Here is a 21,792-nt window from a genome sequence, read left to right as displayed (position 1 = left end):
GTCCCTCACCCGCTGCTCCCCGCAGGCAGAGCCCGGCCGAGCCACAGCGAGCCGTGGGGCCGGCATGGACGCCGTGGGGAGGAGGAGGAGGAGGAGGAGGAACTGTGGCACCAGCTGTACCCTGGGCACATCCCCACCAGCCCGCTGCAGAAGGCGCTGCTGGCCACCGGCTCCGCCGTCATGGCGCTCTGTGACCCCTACAGGCACGGTAAGGCCGGCGAGGGGAGCGCCTGCCACCCACCTCCAGCAAATCCCGCTTCCTATCTCCTGGAAGCTTCATAGCAGAGTTTATTTCTCCCTTTGTTGTATGACACCTTTAGTTGTGGGTCAAGCGCAAGGCTGAGAATTRACCCGGGGCAGGAGGCTGTGAAATAGAGGGAGTGAGGAAACCCAAACACACCCCAATAGGACCCCTTGTGATGCCATCCWGACCGGTGTATTTCTCCACAGTCCCCCAGGCCTCATGCCTGCTCCTCCATCTCATTCCCAGGAAGGGTCATGTGGGTGACACCAAGGCAGAGTAGCCCTGAGGCTGAATATCTGTGGTTTATGAGGTCCCACTTTGCCACAGGCTTCTTGCCTGCTTCTRGTCAATGGGTTAATTGCCTTTTTTCCTGACCTGCCAACCAAGGATAGCWGGGTGTTGCGAAAACAGCTCTTGGGTCACTCTCTGGTCTCTTTTTCAGACATGGTGGCAGTTCTTGGGGAGACCACAGGCTGCCTGGCCCTGCCAAACCTGCGAGACAAGATGAAAAACCAYCCTGAAGGTTACCGCATCCTCCAGTGCGTCCCTCCCCATCCCTCCCACCCTCGCTCTGTCATTTGTGGTGGGGAGAGAGACACGAGGCCAAGCATGTTCCTTGGGCCCTGTGAAGGGAGAGCTTGGAAGTGTTTCWTTAGCTCTAGCACTCCAGGCTGTTTATTTCATTTTATTTTTAAAGTTCACAGGAGCCCTGTGACACATCTAAGGGCAGGCACTGCTGCCTGTCTGTTCTGCTTCACTGCTGGAACTGGCAGCTGCCAACACCAGGAGATGCAGCAGCAGGCACAGGGGAGGAATCCATGGATGTGGATGCTGAGCAGCAATGAGAACACACTACATCCATGGATTTCTTCTCTGTGCCTGCTGCTGCATTTTCTTACATCAGAGACTTCGTTTCTGCTGGTCTGCCTCCTCCTCAGACACTTCTATGTTTTCTTTCCTAGCTCCTGCTGAAATGAGGCCACTTCTCTTATTTTCCATATTAAGACTCCATCAGTCTGCTTCCATGTCTGCAAGGACTTGTTGAGCGCAGCTAGGCTGAGGACCAGGAGGAATTTCTCTTACTAACCAAGCTCTCACTGCATATCTACTTGTCTTCTCCCTGTTCCTTGTCATGTGTCACACCTGCTGCTTGTGTCACGTAGGAGCTCAAGTAAAGCTGCTTTTTTCCATATGTTTATGAAGAACAGCCTCATCCAGGCTCGGGAGTTTGACTTGGAAAAACACCCAGAGCACTGGGATGGGGCTGAGAYGCAGCAGAACTGCCCAGAGAGAGGACTGGGGAGGGACATCCCCACCTGCTTCTTGCCCGGTGGTATTGCAGGGATTTGCAGGGGTCTGAATTGGGCACACAAGTCTTTTTGTTTTTATCCTCCAAGCTGCTGAGGTCCCTTTGACAACAAGTGTACAATGAAACATCTGCAGCCAGTGTGAAACTGGTGCCAGTCCTGCTTATCTCCCTGGCACCTCTACTCTAGGAGCTAAGCAGCTCCTGGATCCGCAGCAGGGGTTTTATTGTACCAAGAGTTTACCCTGTGAATGGAAATAAAAGGGCTTTTGTTTACTTCCAAGSCTGTGAAGCACCTGTTTGCCAGCAACCTGGAGACCTTTCCTTGTTTGGCTGCCACGTGGCTGCTAGGGAAAGCCTGAGCAGGATTGAAATTAAGCCTGTGTTTAKAACAAATTCCCTCTCCTCTTTGGGGTTGTTCCTTTGAAGCTCTGGCTGCTTTGCAGGGCCACTAAAGAACTCTGCTGTTGCTGGGGGCTGTGCCTGGCTGGCAATCCACACAGCAGCACTATTTCACTGCAGAGAACACTGGTGTTTTTCCCACCAGAGTTGTTACAAGGCCACAAGTTAAAGGCCTTTTATTGCCAAGGCTTCAGGTAGATCCTTTAAGCAATTCGTGTCCCAGCCTGAGCAGCAGAAACACAGATGGTGCTGTCCCTACAGTGAGCAGTCAGGATCTGCACAGGGAAAATAGCGAGGAAGGGCAGAGGCAGTGGGGGTTTCCAAGGGCTCATTTTCTCCAAAATTCACACCTGTGGGTTTCATTGGGAGTCTGACTGATCTGTGTGTTGCTTTCAGGGAACGGCCTCGCATCCGCCTCTCCACCCTGGACATGGACAGGCTGCAGGGGCTGCCAGATGGCACACTGGGCCGGGAGTACGTCCGGTTCTTGGAGGACAATGTGAGTGTGGGGTTTCATGGGGTGCAGATTTYTGTGGCTGATCCCTGTGCTGGGAGMACAGATGAAATCAGAGCCACRRAGTTGAGTTGGACCTCTTTGGACTTGCAGAAGGTTTCTCCAGACACCCGGATGCCACCCAAGTTTGTTGATAATGAAGAGCTGGCATATGTGATCCAGCGGTACCGGGAAGTTCATGACCTGATGCACACCCTCCTGGGCATGCCAACCAACATGCTGGGTGAGCAGCAGGGGCTACACTGCCAAATCCACCAGGATGGAGCAGGCTGGGCTGGTTGGGTTCCTTGATCCTCAGCCCAGGTTGGTGTGAAGGGWTTTTGCATCATGACTGGCTCTGTGGTGACCGAGAGGCCATGTGCTGTCACCTTTTCCCTGTTGGGAGGTGCTCTGCCCAAGCCCTGGGCATAGGCAGCTGCTGGATGGGTGATTTTTGCCTGGYAGGGAGGGTGGCATGGTGGGAGGGATCTTTTGCAAGCTCTGTGTGAAGGCAGGAGGGAAATCCTGGTTGCTCCTTATCTGCACATCTTTGTGTCCTTTGCCCTCATTTTGTGTCTGACTCAATAGCAAGTCAYAAGTGCAGCCTTGCTGGTACCTGTGGGAACCAGCACGACAGGTCTCCTACGCAGACTTTGCCTGAGCCCAGGCACTTTGCAAAAGACCTGTCCTGTGCCTGAGCCACACGGAGCATCAGACCTTGGTTCAACATTGCCGAGGTCTGCAGGGAGGTGAAACATGTTCCYCAAGCTCCCAGGGCTTGTGGGGTGCCATCTCTCTGGGGTGGTGGTGTGTGACAAGGCTCATCCTGGCGCAGGATGAAGCTGTGGCCAGACTTGGGAAGCGTTCCCAAGTAGCTCTTCAGAAAGAGCAGATGTGCAGCGTGTGTAGAGGGGCCACACAGCCCTGGCCAGCCCTTGATCCATGTGCTCTGCCCGCTCATGCCCTCYCTGCTCTCTCCCAGGTGAGGTTGTGGTGAAGTGGTTTGAAGCCGTCCAGACAGGGCTGCCCATGTGTGTCCTGGGAGCAGCGTTCGGCCCCGTCCGGCTCAGCACACGGTAGGTGCCCTGGGAATAGCCCAGGTGATGCTTTCCCATGGCTGCTGAGGGGACAATGAGGGGACACTGCTGGTTTGCAGGGGGAATCAGTGGGGGATCCCTCGTGTGAGCCCACTGCTGTCCCCACATCCCAAGGAAGCCGTGACAGCTTTGCTTGGTCACTGAAGCAGAACCTGATGCTTAATCTGCATTCAACACCAGCCCCTCTGTGCCAGGCAGGAGCAATTCCCAGGCCTTGGATGGGCATGTGTTGARGGCCAGCAGGACCCTCACCACACTGACAGCTGTTTCCTGCCCTAACTTGTCTGTTTTGGTGGCCCAGCAGTTGCAGAGCTGGAGTTCTGGCCTTGGGTTTCTGCTGACTAACCTTTCTGGCACACCATCCTCTTCTGTGCCTCAGTTTCCCCTGTGAGTTAAGCAGAGGGGATACTAGAAAGTTAGAGGGGTACATGGGATACATGGGCTTGGTATCAGCCTACAGTGGGGACTTGGAGAAGGAAATTAACAAAATGTGGATATCAAAACTGCTACCACCTGTATCATTTGTTCCAGAAAGCTGCAGGTCCTGGCCACYGAGCTGGTTCCCTGGGCGATTCGGAGTGGGCTGAATGCCAGCTGTGTCCTGAACATCTACTACGAGCAGCGCTGGGAGCAGCCAGTGGAGTCCCTGCGGGAGGAGCTTGGCATCTTCCCTCCCCCAGCCGTTCGAGTGTGAGAGCTCATGTCAGGAAGGGCCCAGGGGATCCCTGTTGGCAGCCAGCAGCTGGCCCCTGCTGCACTCCATATCCTCCTGCTCTGCCTGGGAGCACAGCGTGGCTGTGGCTCTGCCACCACAGACCCRAGGGCTGTGTTTTTTGTAGTTTCTCCTGCCAAGAGCTGGCACCAGAGMGGTTGGTAGAGGCCAAGTGGCCTCTCCCTGCACTGTGTCAAAACTGGACCTTTTTTGCTGTTTGTGATTTTGGTTGAGGGATGTCAAGGTCTGATGTGCTTTTGCCAGCTGTGTCTGGCTGCTCTGGTCTCCCAGCAGCAGCAGCATTCTGGTGCTGATGTTCCCAAATGCTGGGATGGGGAGGGAGCACTGCAGCAAACTGGTGCCTTGGCCTTCTGCAGCCATGGGACTGTGCAAGTAAATCCTTCCTCCTACCCTTCCTGGGAAGATTGAGGCTTCAGATCTTGGGGCTGCCCAAGATCTGTGATTTCCAGAGGAGCGCAGGGGCAGGTTTGGTGTGTGCAATGGTGAAATCCCATCTTGTACTGGTGCCTAACCCAGTCTTCTCTTGGGTCATATTGGATGTGCCTCATTCATGYCTCAGACACCAGGCAGTGTGTGATTGTGTGCCCATGGGGCAGGCATGTTTATGGGGCAGGCATACCTTTGGTTATTTCCGTCCTGGATTGGCTGTTTTGAGAGCCGATCCCAGTCTACCATGTCTCCCTGTAGTCCCTCCCCATCATAAATGATGAAATRCACATGATTGTGCTGGGTTTTCAGTAGGAATCATCCCTTCCTTGGGCAACAAAATGACACAGTCAGAATTACAGGGTYGAATCCAGTGAGTGCTGAAACAGTGGCTGCTCGTGCTGTGTCTGGGAGCTGATTGCTGTCTAGGTTAATTAAATTGTGCTCCAGACTGTCAGCAGCCAGGGAGCGGAGGGATCCAGAGTTGCTGGATATGGTGGCAAAGAGCCACGAGGCCACGGGCTCTTTGTACATGTGTGTTTGCTGTTGAATTCCTTCTTGCTTAATAAAATCCACAGTGGAGCTTGTAGTTCATTACCCCTGTTTTTGCCCCATCTCCCCTCCTGAGCTGGAGATCGGATGTGAAACCTCACCCCTTTTTTGCACCAGCAAGTTTCCTTTCTGTCCCTCAGACTCCCTTTTTTTAACTTCTCCCTGCATCATCCACCCCACAAGCCAGACTTTGGGTTTTTCTCCAAAGCCTCCCTTGGCCCCYGGAGTTATTTTAAACACATACTAAAAGACAGCATATAAATACATCCTTCAGCTGCCAGTAAAACACACAGTGTGGGGGTTGTCCTAGTGCAGTGGTCGAGATGAAAGAAACACTTGCCTCTAAAATGACCCAGAAACGTGCTTTTCTGTATCAGAAATGTCAGAGCCTTGGGGTGGATAAACCAAAGGGCAGCMAAGATCTGCTCCCAGRAACTGTGAGCAACAGTCAACRAAATGTGGGAAAGGATGGCCATGAGAGRGGTTTTTTTTTGCATTTTGAGTTATTTAGTGAGGCTGTGAGGTGCCCGGGCTGTCGGTGTTGGTGGTGCCGCCTTCGTGCAGCCACGTGTGGCTCAGTAGGCTGGTGCCACCGCTACAGAAATGGCACATCATGTAATTTTAAACGGCATCTGCTCAGCCGGATCAAGTAACAGTCTCTGTGGCTCCTTTTCCCGCAGCCATTGCTTGAGGAGTCTGCGGAAAGAAGGCGGCAGAGGGTGATTTGGGGAGGGCAGACACCAGCCACGTGAAAATGCTTTTTTTGGAGAGGATATATTCACTGTGGGCAAGCGGCAGCTCCACCATGCCCGTGCTGGCATGCGGTAACCGTAACTCCTGAAATGCTGGGACGGATGCGCCGTTACCGACCCCCGCCCAGGAACGGCTTTTCCCCCCCGCCGCCCCTGGCCCCGCTCCCAAAACGGGTGTCCCCCTCCGCGCTCTCCCGAACACGGGCGGACCCTGCGTGGCTGCAGCACCCGGGGGCGGCCGCGGGTCCCCCCGGCTCGATTCCACCGCGGAGCCCGGAGAGCGATCGCCGCGCTGCGGCGGCAAAATGCGACTCTGGTGGGACTCGAACCCACAACCTTTGAATGACTCCCGTCACACGCTAGAAGTCCAATGCGCTATCCATTGCGCCACAGAGCCCTCGCTCTGCCGCGCCGCCCTCACCGCCTCTTCCCCGCGCCCCGCCCGCGCCGCCGCTCCCCGGCACCGCGCCCGTCACCGCGGGGCCGGGCCGGTGCACCGGGCGGGACTACAGCTCCCGGCGGCCCACGCTGCCCGCCCCTCCCCGCCCCTGCCGCAGAGCCGGGCGGGCCCTGCTCCCGGCCCCGCTCCCGGTGCAGGTGGCCGGGCCGCAGCGGACGCCCCGGAGTCCGGTAAGAGCGCGGCACCGTCCCCCCCACCCCGTTCCGTCTGCTCCCGGCGCCGCCGCGGCGGCCGCGCTCCCTCCCCACGGGCGGCCCCGCGGGCTCCTCATCAGGCGCCGCGGCCCTGCGGGCGGCACCGGGGTCCCTCCGCCCGGCCGGTCCCCGCATGAGGTACCGGGGCTCCTCGTGGGGCACCGCGGCAAGCACCGGGATCCCTCAGCCCCCCGGTCTCCCCACGAGGGCGCCGCGGGCCCTCGCCCCGCCGAGAGCGGCTGTGCTCGGGCGGTTCCGGGGCCTGGCCGGGGGTGGTGGCGGCGCCTGGCTGTGTCCCGGTGCGGGGCCCTCCCGGCCTTTCTGCCCCGCGTGGTGGGGCTGGGGCAGCGCTGCTGGCCCTCCGTGCTGGGGACCCCGGGAGGGTGAGACGGGATCCCTGCCCAGGGCAGGTGGGGAACAGGTGTGCCATTAGCGCTGGGGCTTCTCACAGCCCGGCCAGCTGCCCGTTGTACCCCCGTGACCCGCTCCCCGGCCCTCCTCGGGCTCGGTGCTCTCTGGGAGGATCCCCGCGCTTTGCCTCGCTGCCTGCTGGCCGTGAGCTACAGGCAGGGTTTCGTTTTCTCTGTGTGATGCAGCTGGACAAGACCTGCATGTGTAACGCAGGGCTGGAGGTCTCTGGCAGTGACACACCGGGTATCTCTCGGGGATCTCTGCCCGGGTATCTCTGCAGAAGGCACCGGGCTGCCGGAGTGAGGTGGAGATGTGAGCAGAGGATAACAGGGGCTTGCCTGAGCCTGCCTTGCCTTCGAGCGGGAGATTAGGCACTTTGCTGCCCACACAAGAGTGGGGCTCCCCTGCTGCCACCTCTCCACATCTGGCTGGTGTGAGCCTGTRAGGAGCAGCCCAGGTCTCGGCTGAGGCATTGTAGTTTGAGGGTCATCTAAAAGTTGCCCTGTTTAAGTGCAGAAGAGGCTCCCAGGCAAACTCACAGTGAGTCCCACTCTGCTAAAAGTCAGAGGGTCTGTTGTGGGACATCATGTCTGGGAGRTAGGTGTTTGCTGGAGAGTGTTCAGAGGTCACTGGCACAAGGGAGGATYGCAGGATAAGGGCTGTGAGTGGGAAAATGTCTCCAGGTGCCCACCTGGGAGTGGCATCTTGTGCTCTGGTGCATCCCAGCCTGCTGCTGGTGGCACAGCTCACAGGTGGGACAGCCAGTGTGACATGCCATGCCACAGGGACCATGTGGCACTGCCTTGGCTYCCACCCTGCCAGCACCTGGTATCAAAGCCACAGAGGCTCCTTAGRCCTGGGGGGACTGCACAGAGCAGAGGGAAAGCCACAAGCATGCCACCAACTGTAGAAGAGCCCATGTGGGGCTTCCAGCTTCAGAGCAGTGAATCAATCTTCAAGAGGGAAATGATGCAARTGTTTCCTTCCTCTTTGGCCTGTGTCCATGCCGGGAAGGGCCAGTTTTATCTAGGAGCTGTGAGGGTCACATCGCTGTCATTTTCCTTTTCCCAGTGTTGTGGTCTGAAAAGAGCCATTGCTAGATCATGKTCTCTGAGTCTCAGAGCCACTTGTGGGGTGTGTCTGGGATGGGGACAAGAGATGCTGTTTTGCAGGGACAAGTACCAGAGACTGAGTCACTGTCCCCAGGGAATGGGGCAGGGGTCTGGGCACTATTGGCAGCAGTGCTGCCCTTGTTCTGCCCACTCCAGCCTGGCCTCATCCCTGACCTGCTCCGGCGGTGTCTCCAGCCTAGCCAGGCCAGGAAGCTGCCTGCCAACACGAGGGTTTGCAAACACAAGCAGAGCTCAAAGGACTGAGTTTCCTGTCCCTGCTCCTGTGTGAGCTGTGTCACGGAGCGCATGAAGCTGTGCTTTCCCAACAGCCATGCTGGCTGTCCTGGAGCCAGGCATGCAGGAGAGCTTATGCTTAGGGCCTGGGAGACTCTGGATTTTGAGGATGGAGGGGTCTCTAAGGTAGAGAGGAATTTGGAGCTGGACTTTGCCAATCTGCAATTAAGGAGCTGAACCAGCCCTGCCTGGCATTACCCTGGAGGCTTCTAATCATCTGTGCAAAGTCTCCTGCCACGACTCTGCTTCCACATCCATGGAAGTGACTTTAYCTTGCATCTCATGTTGCTGGGGCGTGGCTGTATCCCTGGCTGAGGTGCAGGATGTGGCACCAAGCAGTGCCGTGCTGATGGCTCAATTGGAGGCCATCTCCAAGGTCAGATAATGTTACATCTGTGGGAGCTCTGGGCTGCTGGGTTACATCCTCASTGCCAGGAGGACTGATGACTCAGGGACCTCATCCAGGAAGCTGGGGGCTGCTCAGGTATCCCCCATCCCGGGGGTTGTTATCACCAAGTGCAGTGTGCGTGGGTTGATGGCCATGGTTTCTGTCTCCCCACAGGCCACGATGCTGCGTTTCACTGCTTTTGCAGCTGTGCTGCTGTTCTTCAGGCTCACTCTAGAACTGTCCTGGGCCCARGCCATCCCTGCTCTCTTCATCGTCTACCTGGGATCTGGCGGATGGGACTTCTTCCTCATATTTGTCAAGACAATACGAAGGGAYGTCACGTAGGTGTCTCTTAGGTGCCCAACCAGCCACCCTCCCCCTGGTGGCCCTCTTTCTGCCCTGCTATGTGTATGTGTGAGCACAGCCCCTCATTCCTTGCGCAGCTCTGGGTTTCYGCTGGCACCTGGCCCAGCTGGAAGGAGATCTCCCTCTGCTGTGTCCGGGTGACTCCAAACTCTCGGGCAAAGTTTTCCTGAGAAGGCTAGATTTCAGCTGAGCTCAAAGTCTGTTGACTGTCCTTGTACTTCACCCTGTCCCTAAAGCTGCTGGCGTGGCACCAGGCTCCTGTGCAGGGTTCATTCTGAGTTGGTACCAGGCTGTGCCAGCCCCTGGCAAGGATTTGTGGGGGAGGGMGTGGTGGTACCTCTTGGAGAGCACCCAGTGCTCAAAAAAGCCCCTTTGATCGGGGACATCCCTGTCTACAGACTGCCAAAACACATCTCTCCCTGGCCTCCATCAGTCCCTGGCTATGAGCATCTTTGCAGATGAGCTGTGCCTATGTCCACACTGCCCAAGGGWGCACCCAGAGCTGCTGCTGACTTAGAGTGGGGTCTGGTGTAAGTGTTGGGCTATTGCAGCTGTGCTGACTTTGCTGGAGGAAGGGGTTTTGCAGCGGTCATTGAGCAGCTGCCCTCTTGCTCCCCTTCCTTTGGCAGCACGGGGCTGGTCCTGCTGCGGGTGAAGTGGCAGGTATGGAGGCACGTGAGGGAGAAGAACACAATCGCCAAGATCTTCCAGAAGACTGCGAAGAAATACCCAGAGAAGACAGCACTGATCTTCCAAGGCACAGGCGAGAGCTGGACATTCCGGCAGCTGGACGAGTACTCCAACCAGGTGGCCAATTTCTTCTTTGTCCAAGGCTTCCGCTCGGGTGACGTGGTGGCGCTTTTCATGGAGTCCCGCAATCAGTACGTGGGGCTGTGGCTCGGCCTGGCCAAGATCGGGGTGGAGACGGCCCTCGTGAATTCCCACCTGCGCATGGAGGCCTTGCTGCACTGCATCACCATCTCCAACTCCAAAGCTGTGGTTTTTGGGGTGGAGATGATGGAAGGTGAGGGGCTGGCAGAGGTTTTGGGGGTGCTTTGGACTGGGGGGAGGTGTGTCTAATCTATGGGTTCAGTGTTCCTTTCCTGCCCACACAGAACAGAGATCTGGAAGAAAGTGGACAGTTCAATCATCTAGGAATTAGATTTGGGGGTTTTTGTTGGTGGATACTTGGGACACTGGTCAGGATCTGGAGTGCAGTGCTGCCTGCCTCCCAGTCAGATCAGCCTGGGTGTGAGGATCCTTCCTTGGGGCCCTCGGGTCCCTTCCTGGCGTGGAGCCCTGGGCTGGGCTGGGCTGGGCCTGCCCCACTGCGCTGGAGGAGCCTCCCCTTGCTCTTGTGGCTGTTGCCACATCCCTGCAGTGCCTTGGCTCCAGCTCCTTGTGTGTTTTAGCCCACACCTCTGAGYTGATGGTGTCAACAGAGCTCTTGGCACCAAAGAGCTTTTGGATGGGGAAAGATGGAGAACAGGATCTTCTGGTCCCTGAAGAGGTCTGGGCTGTGGCCCCAGCATCTGTTAATCATGGGAACAACATCTGCCTGGAATGGCTGCGAGCCCTTTGGGGACTCTGCCAAGCACAGTGCGGGTACTGCTACCTGGGGCAGTGTGTGGTACTGACTGGGAGGGCAGCAGGTCTCTGTGCCGTAGCCACCCTGCAGCCTTTCTCCAGTTYCCCTCTTTACTTTCTCAGCAATGCAGGAAGTGCAGCCCTCCCTGGATAAATCCGTCCATCTCTTCTGGTCTGGGGAAGAAAGCCCTGAATCCGTTCTTCCTGGGTCGAAACACCTGGACCCCCTCCTGCAGATGGCCCAGCGACACCAGCCAGCYCCCCCTGATAAGGGCTTTCTTGGTATGTGGTCAGCTCCTGGGGTATGGGGCCAGACCTGTGGTGGTGATTTTGTGGATCGGCCAGTTACTACTCTGGAAAGATTGTCTGCTGGGGATGCCAGTGGCATGGGGTGTTTGGGATGGGTCCTGCTCCRGTTGGAAGCCTAACTCGGTGTGGAGCAGTATTTTGTACCTTCCCTGATCTGCCTGGGATGATCCCAGCATATTCTTGGAGCTGTTACCTGAGAGTAGAGTGTTTCAATTTTGCTTGTCCCCCTCTCCTGGTTTGGCCTAGGATTGGGAATGTGACCCAATCTTCTGGACTGGGAATGTGACCCTGTGTCCTCATTTCTCCCCAGATAAACTCTTCTACATCTACACCTCCGGCACGACRGGGCTGCCCAAGGCTGCCATTGTGGTGAACTGCCGGTAAGGCCACAGACAGGGGCTTGGGAAGGATGGGGCTGAGCTCTGCCCTCTCCYAGCACAGCACCCCTGACCCTGCTCCTGATGTGCCTCTTCACCTTCCCCTCAGGTACTTCCGCATGTCCAGCTTAGTTTTTTACGGTTTTCGGATGAGATCTGATGATGTGATGTACGACTGCCTCCCGCTCTACCATGCTGCAGGTAATGTGTGCATTACCCTGGTATCCTTGGACTGACTCTTGCCTCAGCCAGGCCCAGGGCTCGGGCTGGAGGCTGGTGAGGCTGTGATCTTCATGTCGAGGAGGATCTGAGTGCTGCTTGCATTGTGTGATGGAGATTTTCTGCTTTTTCCCCGAAGCCAAGAATCGATCTGTCTGACCTTTGGAGTGGGGAGTGTGTGGGGAGGGCATTATCCTACCCTGGTTTTGGACTAGCTGTTCCTTATTGCTGCTCCCTGAGAAAACTAATGGAGGAAAGACTAGGGGGAGGGGAAACAGTGCCTGCCTGTGTGGCTGAGATGTGCTGGGATGTTTAGGTGCAAAGTGCTGCCCTACATGTTACTGCCACGTGTCTCCTCGCTTGTGCCTGTGGTCCAGGGGGCTTTGGCTGTGTGAAGCCCCACTGCTGTGAGCCAGCCATGGACTCTGCCTTGCCCTGCCAGTTCTTTCCCCAGGTGGGCTGGGCTGGAGGTGTTTGGGGACTGAGGGCTTTCCTGGCTGCCTCTCTGCAGGGAACATCGTGGGGATCGGGCAGTGCCTGCTGCAGGGCATGACGATTGTCATCCGCAAGAAGTTCTCGGCCTCACACTTTTGGGAGGACTGTGTGAARTACAACTGCACGGTGAGGCTGTGAGGCAAGGGGCCAGCTGGGAGTGGGGACAGAAGCCTGGGTGTCTGTGCCATGCTGGGGAAAGCCCAGCTCCTGGAAGTGGGGGACGCCTGGAGCAGTTCTGTCAATCCAAGCCACCTTTCAAGGTGGTGAGGCTGTGTCCTTCCTACCTGGGCTGGTAATTYCATGTGTCCTCRTGCTCCAGCATTAGCCAGGAGATASTGGATGTGTTTCACAGCCTGGAGAGGTGGGTTAGCCCGGGAAGAACAGGTTGAATGAGTTAGCAGACCTTCTGGTTTTTATTGCGGCCTCTTTAGCAAACTTAGGGTGTGTTGTGCTGTTCCTTCCTACCCCGAAGAAACCTCAGACAAGCTGGGGCCTGGCAGAGGGGTCCTAGTGAGTCTTTCCTCTCCGTTGCTCCCAGATCGTGCAGTACATCGGGGAGATCTGCCGCTACCTGCTGAACCAGCCGTACCAGGACGCCGAGCGGCAGCACCGGGTGCGCATGGCCGTGGGCAACGGGCTGCGGGCCTCCATCTGGAAGGAGTTCATGGCCCGCTTCGGCATCGCCCAGGTGGCCGAGTTCTATGGRGCCACCGAGTGCAACTGCAGCCTGGGAAACTTTGATGGCAACGTAAGTCCCCACAATCCTTCATGCCCCAAAGGGTGACAGCTGGCCTGGGCGGGGTTGGAAACACAAATGGGCTGTTTGCTCCTTGGCATGGGKGGCCATTCACCCCTCTGTGGTGTCCTGGGAGTGTGTGAGCAGTGGGTTCAGGTGGAACACGTGTGCTTGCTACCCACAGCTCTGAGCTCTTTCTGTTCCAGGTTGGGTCATGTGGCTTCAACAGCAGGATCCTACCAGGTGTGTACCCCATTGGTTTGGTGAAAGTGGATGAAGACACCATGGAGCTGATCCGGGGACCAGATGGTGTCTGTATCACCTGCAAACCAGGTGAGGACACCACAGGGATAAAATCTCAGCCCTGTGTGAGTGTTTCATGATACATCCAGTTAATTTCCCTGGGTTTGTCACTGCTCAGTTAAACCCCACCAACCCCATTAGACATGCTTTTTGCTTAGGGGGTGGGGGTGGTGGTTATGTTTTCCCCCCTTCATCCCCTCTTCTCGCTGCAGGGGAGCCGGGGCAGCTGGTGGGTCGCATTGTCAAGAGCAATCCCCTGCAGCACTTCGATGGYTACCTGAATCAGTCAGCCACCAACAAGAAAATTGCCAGGGAYGTGTTTGCAAAAGGGGATGCTGCCTATCTCACAGGTGAGGCAAGCAGGACTCCTCKTTCCACTGGGAGTAAAGAAGGGCACCTATATGGGACTGTTCCAGGGTAGCGCCACTGCCCTGAGAAGCTCCAGGGTTGCTCCTAGCCACTTTGGCACCTCATTTTTTTCCTMTTCCTTGCTCTCCTGTAGGGGATGTCCTGGTGATGGACAAATATGGCTACATGTACTTCCGAGACCGCACCGGGGACACATTCCGATGGAAAGGGGAGAATGTCTCCACCACGGAGGTGGAGGGAACGCTGAGCCGCATCCTCAACCTGACAGACGTGGTGGTTTATGGTGTGGAGGTCCCAGGTAGCTGAGAGGGAAGGGGACAATCAGAGGAGGCAGGCAGGCCTCCAGCACTTGAATGTGAATATGTCCTGCATGTCCAGATTGATGTGTCCTTTAACAAGAGAGTGGACTGGGGTTCCCTGTGGCTGAGCTGGGAAGAGACCACAGGGATGAGGCTGGCAGTAACCAAAGGGTTTCCTCACTCTCAGACTTTGGTCTTGATTCTGGCTGGTTTGTAAAGACCCTGTGTCCTTCCTGGCCRTGACTGTGACCACAGGGTGTCACTGGTAGCCCTTGCCACAGGGTGGGGACACAGCAGTAACACAGCTGAACCTGCCAGTGCTTCAGTACAAAGCAGGTCTTGCTGGTGCTGGGCAGAGGGGAGATGATGCTACAGGGACAGTGTGTCTGAGTGCTCTTYCTTCTGTGCCTCTTAGGGATTGAAGGAAGGGCAGGAATGGCAGCCATCGCCGACCCGGACAACTCSTGTGACCTGGAAGACTTTTCCAGCAAGCTGAAAAAGGCCCTGCCACTSTATGCACGTCCCGTCTTCCTGCGGTTCCTGCACGAAGTCTCCAAGACAAGTGAGCCATGGCATGCACACTCACACTGGACATGGATCTGGGGGAGCCTGGGTGGGGGTATCCTGGTTACAGAAATCAGTCTGTAGGGTGGAGATGGAGCCTCTCTGCCCCACAGAGCCCATGGCCAGTTCCTCAGGTGGTTTTGAGGCATGGGGATGCAAAGTGGGGTTTGGGGCAGCACAGGTGTGGTGGGGATGGACATGTGTGTGGCCAGTGAGCCCCTACTCCTTCTTCTCTCCCCATTTCAGGCACTTACAAGTTYCAGAAGATGGAGCTGCGGAAGCAGGGCTTCGACCCCGCCCTGGTGAAGGACAGGTTGTATTTTCTGGACTCCAGGCAAGGCCGTTACCTGCCGCTGGACCAGGCAGCGTTTAGCAGGATCCAGTCGGGAGACCAGAAGCTGTAACCGGTGGGGCTCAAGCAAGGCACCTTCCAAATCCTGCTGGGAAAAGGGGGCAAGGCAGGCACTGGGGAAAGAAAGATTCATGGAGTGATACAACGGCACGCTAGAGATTTTATTTGACGAGTTTTACAGATAAGGGTTTGGGRGTAACACAGAGGGGACTGAGGGGAGGGGGATGGTCACATACCAAAGCATTGACTCATTATGGCTTTATTTTCTACTTGGTACCATGGTGGTGGTCTCATGCCACAGGAGGGGCRGGGCCCTGGCCAGTTGAGGAGGGGTGGGGTGCCCCTGCCATTCCACTTTGCTTTTCCTGTCTTTCCCTCCCTTCTCCTGCCTGCAGCAACCCTTCCTTGCGAAGTCCATGAAGGGACCGGTGCTGGGCTCTTCCCCACTCCTCTACCAAGTAGCCAGCTCCTCCTTGGCACAGGGACCGTGCTGGCAGAGGGAAGCTGGGTGCCAGGCGCAGCCCCTTCCCTCTGCATGGCCCTGCTGGTGTTGTGTGTCTGCTGTGAATCAGGGGAGCAGGGTAGTGTTGGGCTCAGGAAGGGGGCAGGGGTGTGTTTCTACCATGCCTTTCTCTCTCCTGGGGATGACATTTCTATTTTTCACAATCACACGCACATTATATTATATATATATATATTATACACTCTTACTTTTTTTTTTCAATCTTAATTTATTGTCTGTACTTTTGAATGTGTCCCGGGTTTGTGCAGTAGGTGGAGGGATAGCCCAGACCTGTCCTCTCTTGGAGAATTCTTTTCTCTCACAGGGAGATGGGATGCTCWTCTGGGACTGATTCTCCTCTTCCAGCGTGGGTGCAGCTGTATATGTCCTTGTGGCCTTGCTCCATGGTGGAGGACATGAGCAAATCCCACTGTCTTGTGGACACTTCTCTGGGTCTTTTATTTCCATCTTTCGTGGATGCAGCATTGTTCTGTGGACCTTCTTCCTTACAGAAAGCAAGTGGGAGAGTGGGAAGAAGGGCCGAATTTGCCTTTGCTTAGATGCACTCAGCACCACGGAGCAGCTCTCAGGGCTTTCCTGCCATGATGTCAGTGTCCTGAACAGGGGAGGCAACTTGCCTGGGGAGTGAATGTCCTCTGGAGGGTGGCCTCTGTGAGAGCCTGACTTCATGTGCTCTGCATCCCTTCCCAAAAGAGCCCTCCCTGTCTCCAGCGCCAGAGCAGGGCCCTGAACTGAAATGTCCGTGTGAAACACCTGACTTGTGCTATGTGAATTCCCCGTGTTGTGTCTGATGTGAAACAGCCTCAGCAGCGATGTCCGATTCCAGTCCTCGGAGAACATGCAGAAATGTCTCTTCCAGAGAAAACTCTGGGTTGGGGTTTCTTTTTTTTTTTCTTTTTTTTTTTCTTTTTTTTTTTTTTTTTTTTTTTTTTTTTTTTTTTTTTTTTTTTTTTTTTTTTTTTTTTCTTTTAGCAGGGTTACTCCTTAAAAAAAAAGTCTGTCTTTTGTGAGGGCAGGGTGTGTCTGCTCTTCTAGCTGTGCTTCCACACCAACGTACCTGCCTGCCCCAGTCTGTCCCRGTCTCACAATTAAACACGAGTATGGGTCTATGCTGGAGTTTCCTACCTCTTCCTTGTACAGTTCTGCTCTGTGAGGGAAGGYGAGRGACTGTKCTGGTTTGGGAACAGCCAYTCCAGAGCATCACCACCCTGTGTGYATKTTGGCTCATCTTGGACCAGGGGGAGCAAGCCCCTTGCTGCTGTGTGAACACAACATGCTGACCCACCCCAGTTCCCTCCATGACTCCCTAGTGGTCCTTGCTCCTTGTCCTGTCCTCAGCATTGCCATCCCAGTTTGTTCTGGCCCAGTTCTCCCTGTTTACCCTGGGACTTCCGGCTCTTCTACCCCTCTCCTGTTCTTTCTTTCCTCTTCCCATTGCATCTCCCTGTGTTTGTCCATGCTGAACTTCCAGCTCATTTCTGCCCTTTCAGACAAGTGTTTTGGTAGCCATTCCACTTCCCTTGCTGCCGAACCATCTTCTAGACCTTCTGCATCCGACCCTGACAACTGGAGAACCTGTCTCCTTCTTGGTATGTGGCTGCCACGGACAAATACCTTCCATGAGCCTGTGTGAAGTGTGCTGTCTGGTGAAACACACCATAACAAAAATGCCCGAAATTTGCATCCATAATATACCAGCTGCACCTCTGGCCATGTTCAAATGGATGTCTTCTCCATCATCTCTAAGCTATAAGCTTTCATTTTTGTTTTTCAATCCCTGGACGTTCACCAGCCTCTATCCCAAAGCTGCCGGTGCAAAACAGACCTTACCCCCACAGCCCTGCAGCACCAGGGGAGCTCAGCTCTCAAACTGGGTGGCTTTGCCTGGAGAGTCATATTTAGGGGCCGGGGAGCTGGTGCAGGGGGTGCAGCCGTGGTGCCTCTGCAGGTGCTCTGCTCCCAGTTTTGGGCTCTGTTCCGCTCGCAGCCACCAGAGGAGGGCAGGCTGGGCTCAGCAAACGCCTCTCCTCGGGGGGACGCATTGTAGGGGCTCCCGGGGCTTTCACAGCCCTCGTGTGGCGTTCAGAGCATTGGAAGCATGGAATGCTGGAGCAGGGGGGTTACCCACGCAGGGAGCCGCTCAGACCCTGCCTGAGATGAAGTTTCAGATACAGATTATGGTGCTGGGTGTGAGGCCAGCGGCAATCCCAGGCACTGGTGTCCACTGTTCTCGGGATCCTGGCCAGAGGCTGTGCCTGATGGAGACTTGGGCAGCACCGAGGTCACCGAGCTGTGCCAGGTKGGTGCTGGGCAGCGACCTGACCCTCTGAGCCTCATCCAGCCCTCTGCTAAAGGCAAGGAGGAAAAGCTTGGCCATGCTGAAGTCCAACCTGGTGGTGGTCATCTGGAGATGCGTGGTTTGGAGTAGCAGAGGAGGATGCAGGACTGTGTTCCCTCCCTGGAGAAGATGGATGTTCTGAAGAAAGAGCAGTTGTAGGGCAAAGCTCAGCCATGTGTTTCTGTCTGTCTGAGAGCAGGGGTAGATTAAAAAAGCCAAGGAAATTATGCATTCAGGGCACTGCCTGTTAAACACAAATGCGAATAGCTTTGTAAGCTTATGGAGGTTGGCTGTTACTTGTTCACAAGTGAGCCCATACAAGTGGAGACTGGCTCGCATTGTTGGGTTTTGGAGATGGATGGGAATTATAGGCCTGTGAGAGGAGCAGGATTTAGCCCTTGCTGGTACCAACACAAGTCAGGAGCTGAGCCCTGGGTGGAGCAAAGCAGGGAGCTCACCCCAAACCCTGCATTCCTGGCTGGCTGTGAGGAGGGGAAGCTGCAGGGTACAGGCAAGAGGAGCAGGATAAGGGCCCCGAGGTGAGAGCTCCTGTCCTGGGAAGAGAGGAGGTGCTGAATCACTGGGAAAGAGCTCAGCAAACGGCGTGGAGGGCTCTGATATGCTGCCCATCGATAGCAGAGACCTGCAGTGCTGTGCTGGAGGGCTGGGGCATGCACATACCACCTACAGCTCTGTACCAGAGGATTTCCCAGGGAGAGGGGAACTTCGGGGATGTGTGTTCACAGCTCTGAGCTATGCTCAAAGGAGCCCCCCTGCCCGGCAATGCTGGTGTTGGGAGGTTGGTCCCCACTGCAGATCTGGTGCCCGGGGACAATTCACTGTTGGTGCTGACTGAGGATGGTTGTGTCGCACTTGGCAGTGCTTCAGGATTCCCTGAAACACCCAGCYACAGCAATTAAAGGTTTTCCGCTGGCTGTCAGCTTTGGGTTGAAATYCTGGAACCTTTCTAAAATCCCAGCTCCTCTGGAAAAATGAAGCCTACGTGCAAATGTCCCTGCATCTCTTGGCCCAGAAATACAAGTGCAGGTGTGGTACTGAGCCTGGGGTCAATGCTGAGACACAACACTTCCAGCAGAGAGGTGTTTGGAATGAAGTAGCTGCTGTTTAATCATAGTCTGACTTTTAAAAATATCTTTTTATTTGTACAGTTTTAAAGAAGAGGCTAATTGAATCCTCTATGATTAGAGACACCTTGTGAGACATCCCTCCCCTTTGATCAATGCACTAGTCTGGCTCAACAGCTGCATGTAGATAAAAGTCCTATACATACAGTGAGAGGTATTATTCTTTTTTAATTAAAACACTTAAAATTCTGTTTGCATGAGGTTAAGAAAACATTAAAATCCTTTCCAGGGCTATTATCAAACTGTTAATTTAAGCAAAGCCAAAGAGCTTTACAAACCAAATGTACTCTTCCCCATGGAGATGACTGCTTCTCCCAGGCCCTGTGTCCTRGACAGTGACAATAATATCAAGACAAAAAACGTGGCAACTTTCTTTTTGATCATCATCTCCTTCCATCTGTAGGTCCAGCCCAGCCAGGCCGTGCTTGGTGTGCAAAACTGGAGTGTATTTTAGTCCTAATGCAGGTGGGCACTTTGCAAGCTGCTCRGGACCTTTCTGGGTGAAATTAATTTCTGCTGCTGAGAAAGTCTGTGACAATCTTCAATGCTGCATCTCCCCAGCCTCCTCCTGCCACTCTTGGTGTGCCACAGCCTTCCCAAACAATGACAGCCACTTGCTGCTCCACATGCTGGGGAGCTGGCTTTGCCTTTAAGCAGCGACAGGGAAATACTGTGGGCCAAAGAAGAGACTATCCTTTAGTGCACTCTTTAGAAATGGAAATAGTTGATTCCCCTGAGTGGTTCCAGTGTAACCAGGAGCAGGGACAGGAGTGGCTTCTCCCTGTCCAGTCTGAAKGGGCTGCGTGGCTGGGGACTCCACCAAAATGATGGTCTGTGAGAGGGAAGGGACAGCAGCTTTCCTTCCCAAAGCAGAAAGGTTTCAGAAGGGAAGCAAATGTCCTTRGGGCTGTTTGCTGCTGGACAGCACAGGATGGCTGGGCTGTGCAGCTGAGGGAGGCTCAGGGAGCAGGGATGGGTCCTGCTCTGCTTTCTTTGGGCCTGGCCCATTTCAGAGGCAAATCCCACTCTACCAAATAACCTTGGGTTTGATCTGCTTTTCTCCTGGTTCATTAAAACCATGACAGCAGGCCAGACTGCGGGAGAACTTTGGGCAGTGGGGATCATGTGKCACAGGCTGACAATCCCAGGAATCTCAAGCAATGGTGATGCTGTCCAGGTCCAGGACATATTCCTGCTCAGGATGGRGGGGTCATTGCCCAGATCTTCCCTGATCCCTGACAAATGATCCCAGTTTTGTGAAGTGGGATATGAGCCCTGCTGTGCCGCATAACCCCTCTTGGTTCCAGCCCCGCCTTCCCAAGCCCCATCCTTGCGGGTGCRGAGCAGCTCTCCCAGAGCCCCCAGCATCCTGCCAGCCCAGGCGGGAGCTGGAGGTGACACCTGGAGGTGACACCTCCCACGACYTGCACAGGGGTGTGCCAAGGGGCCTGAGGAAGCGAGGGCAGCCAGAGCCTTCCTCCTGCCTCCGGCCATCCAAGTGGCCTCCGGCTCGGCCGCAGGAAGAGGCTAACAGCGGCGGGCGAGCCACCCCCTCAGCTTTGAGTATCACTTTCAGCTATTCTGAAGGTTAAACGCCTGTTTAGAGCTCCCTATTGAAGGTAGAGCCGGGGGTGCGGCATTGTTCGGACGCCCTCCCGCTTTGTCTGGCCGCTTTCAGGGATGCCCTGAATGGGAAGCGGCCCCCCCAGCCCAGCCCAGCACCCCGGCAGAAGGGCTCCCGGGGGAGAGGCGCTTCCTCCCGCCCTAATGACATTCAGGCCTCCATCGGTTCAGCTCCCGCTTTCTTTCTGCTGCAGTTTAACCCGGGCACAGAGGCCGGGCTCCATCTTACTGATCTCTGCTTGACACCCAATTACCACATGAATGGGAGAGAAAGGCTGCAAAAGGCTTTAACTCCCACTGACCCTCCTTCCCCTCTGCCTGCTTCCCCCTCTCCCCGTCCTACCCCCTCGCCTTTCTCCGGCGGAGGGAGTTCAAAACTGAGACGGGGAAATCAAACAAAGCCCCGAGTAAGGAAACCCATTGTCACCGCCTCCGCGATGGCTCCCCTTTCGCCAGCTATTGTTCCCCTTGAAGTTTGACTTGCTGTGTGGAAGGATGCGAGCAGCTGTTTGCGCATTCCCCTGATGTTTTATTGAAAAATAATTGAATCGTCAGTTCGGGGCTCTCTGATAAAATGTTTCCTCGTAGCGCTAGGCCCTGGTGTATTTATAAACTGTGTTTCCCCGTAGGATGTGATGGCGATCTGAAACGTTTCCTCCAGAATAAACCCTCGGTGGAGGGATGGAGGCATGTTCCTTCTGCACTCAAGGGGAGAGAGAAATCGTGCAAATGGCAGGGAAAAAACAGAAGCCAGGAGTGAGACAAAAGAAATTAACCCCTCTTYATTGCCAGGCTCAGTTTCCAACCTGTTCCCTTTGTCTGGCGCAGTTGGATTTGTGGGAGGGGAGCGGTGGGAGCAGCCGGAGCCCCTGGTCAGCAACCCGAGTGAGCACCAGAGCTACCTGGCTTTTCTGTACCCGTCTATCAAACACTGTCCGTGTTTGCAGCACTTGAACAATGCCGGCATTACATTTTCTCKAAGAGGTTGTGTGCTTGTTTTCCCCATCCCAAACATATCCCAGAGAATTTGTGGTGCTCTGATTTCAGCACGCAGCATGGAGACAGGACTCACTCCTCTCCCAAGCACACAATGTCCATAAAAACGTCCCCCGTATCTCATGTGGTCACTGTTTGTCCAGGACAATTGTTAACAGTAACCAGCTCTGAATGCTTGAATGAGCCAAATTGGTATTTATGATTACTGTTCCCTTTCTTGTAATTTATTTTTGCTTTTCCAGGGAGGTACTAACACTAAATCTGTAACATTTTGTTGTGTAAGTCAGGAATCAAAATTCTTTTAGGAGCTAGTTCTGCTTTTATTTG

At 55.2% G+C, this 21,792-nt stretch overlaps 2 protein-coding genes and 1 non-coding gene across 3 annotated transcripts; 2 read left to right on the top strand and 1 right to left on the bottom strand.

Annotated features, from left to right (window-relative positions):
- Positions 1-142: 142 nt before the first annotated feature.
- Positions 143-5,283, top strand: COQ4 (coenzyme Q4). The gene is made up of 5 exons (XM_057374688.1): positions 143-208; positions 2,349-2,451; positions 2,560-2,689; positions 3,428-3,521; positions 4,074-5,283. Exons 2-5 carry the CDS (start codon positions 2,383-2,385, stop codon positions 4,234-4,236), a joined length of 456 nt encoding a protein of 151 aa, XP_057230671.1. The 5' UTR covers positions 143-208; positions 2,349-2,382; the 3' UTR covers positions 4,237-5,283.
- Positions 5,284-6,313: 1,030 nt separating this feature from the next.
- TRNAR-UCU (transfer RNA arginine (anticodon UCU)) lies at positions 6,314-6,402 on the bottom strand. Its single transcript is given in 2 exon segments — positions 6,314-6,349; positions 6,366-6,402. It is a non-coding gene; the product is annotated as a tRNA-Arg (tRNA).
- Positions 6,403-6,547: 145 nt separating this feature from the next.
- On the top strand, positions 6,548-15,540 carry SLC27A4 (solute carrier family 27 member 4). Its single transcript, XM_057374690.1, has 13 exons — positions 6,548-6,635; positions 9,039-9,205; positions 9,860-10,254; positions 10,941-11,099; positions 11,437-11,506; positions 11,613-11,704; positions 12,234-12,343; positions 12,756-12,965; positions 13,160-13,286; positions 13,469-13,606; positions 13,759-13,923; positions 14,340-14,486; positions 14,735-15,540. The coding sequence occupies exons 2-13, from the start codon at positions 9,045-9,047 to the stop codon at positions 14,890-14,892; spliced, it is 1,932 nt and encodes a 643-aa protein (XP_057230673.1). The 5' UTR covers positions 6,548-6,635; positions 9,039-9,044; the 3' UTR covers positions 14,893-15,540.
- Positions 15,541-21,792: the final 6,252 nt, after the last annotated feature.

This window comes from Malurus melanocephalus, unplaced genomic scaffold (genome assembly GCF_030028575.1).
Source record: "Malurus melanocephalus ecotype Western Australia unplaced genomic scaffold, MMel_1.1 scaffold_230, whole genome shotgun sequence".
Classification (NCBI taxonomy): Eukaryota; Metazoa; Chordata; class Aves; order Passeriformes; family Maluridae; genus Malurus; species Malurus melanocephalus.
The sequence above is the reverse complement of the archived record's forward strand: the minus strand, read 5'-3'. Positions and strand labels throughout refer to the sequence as shown.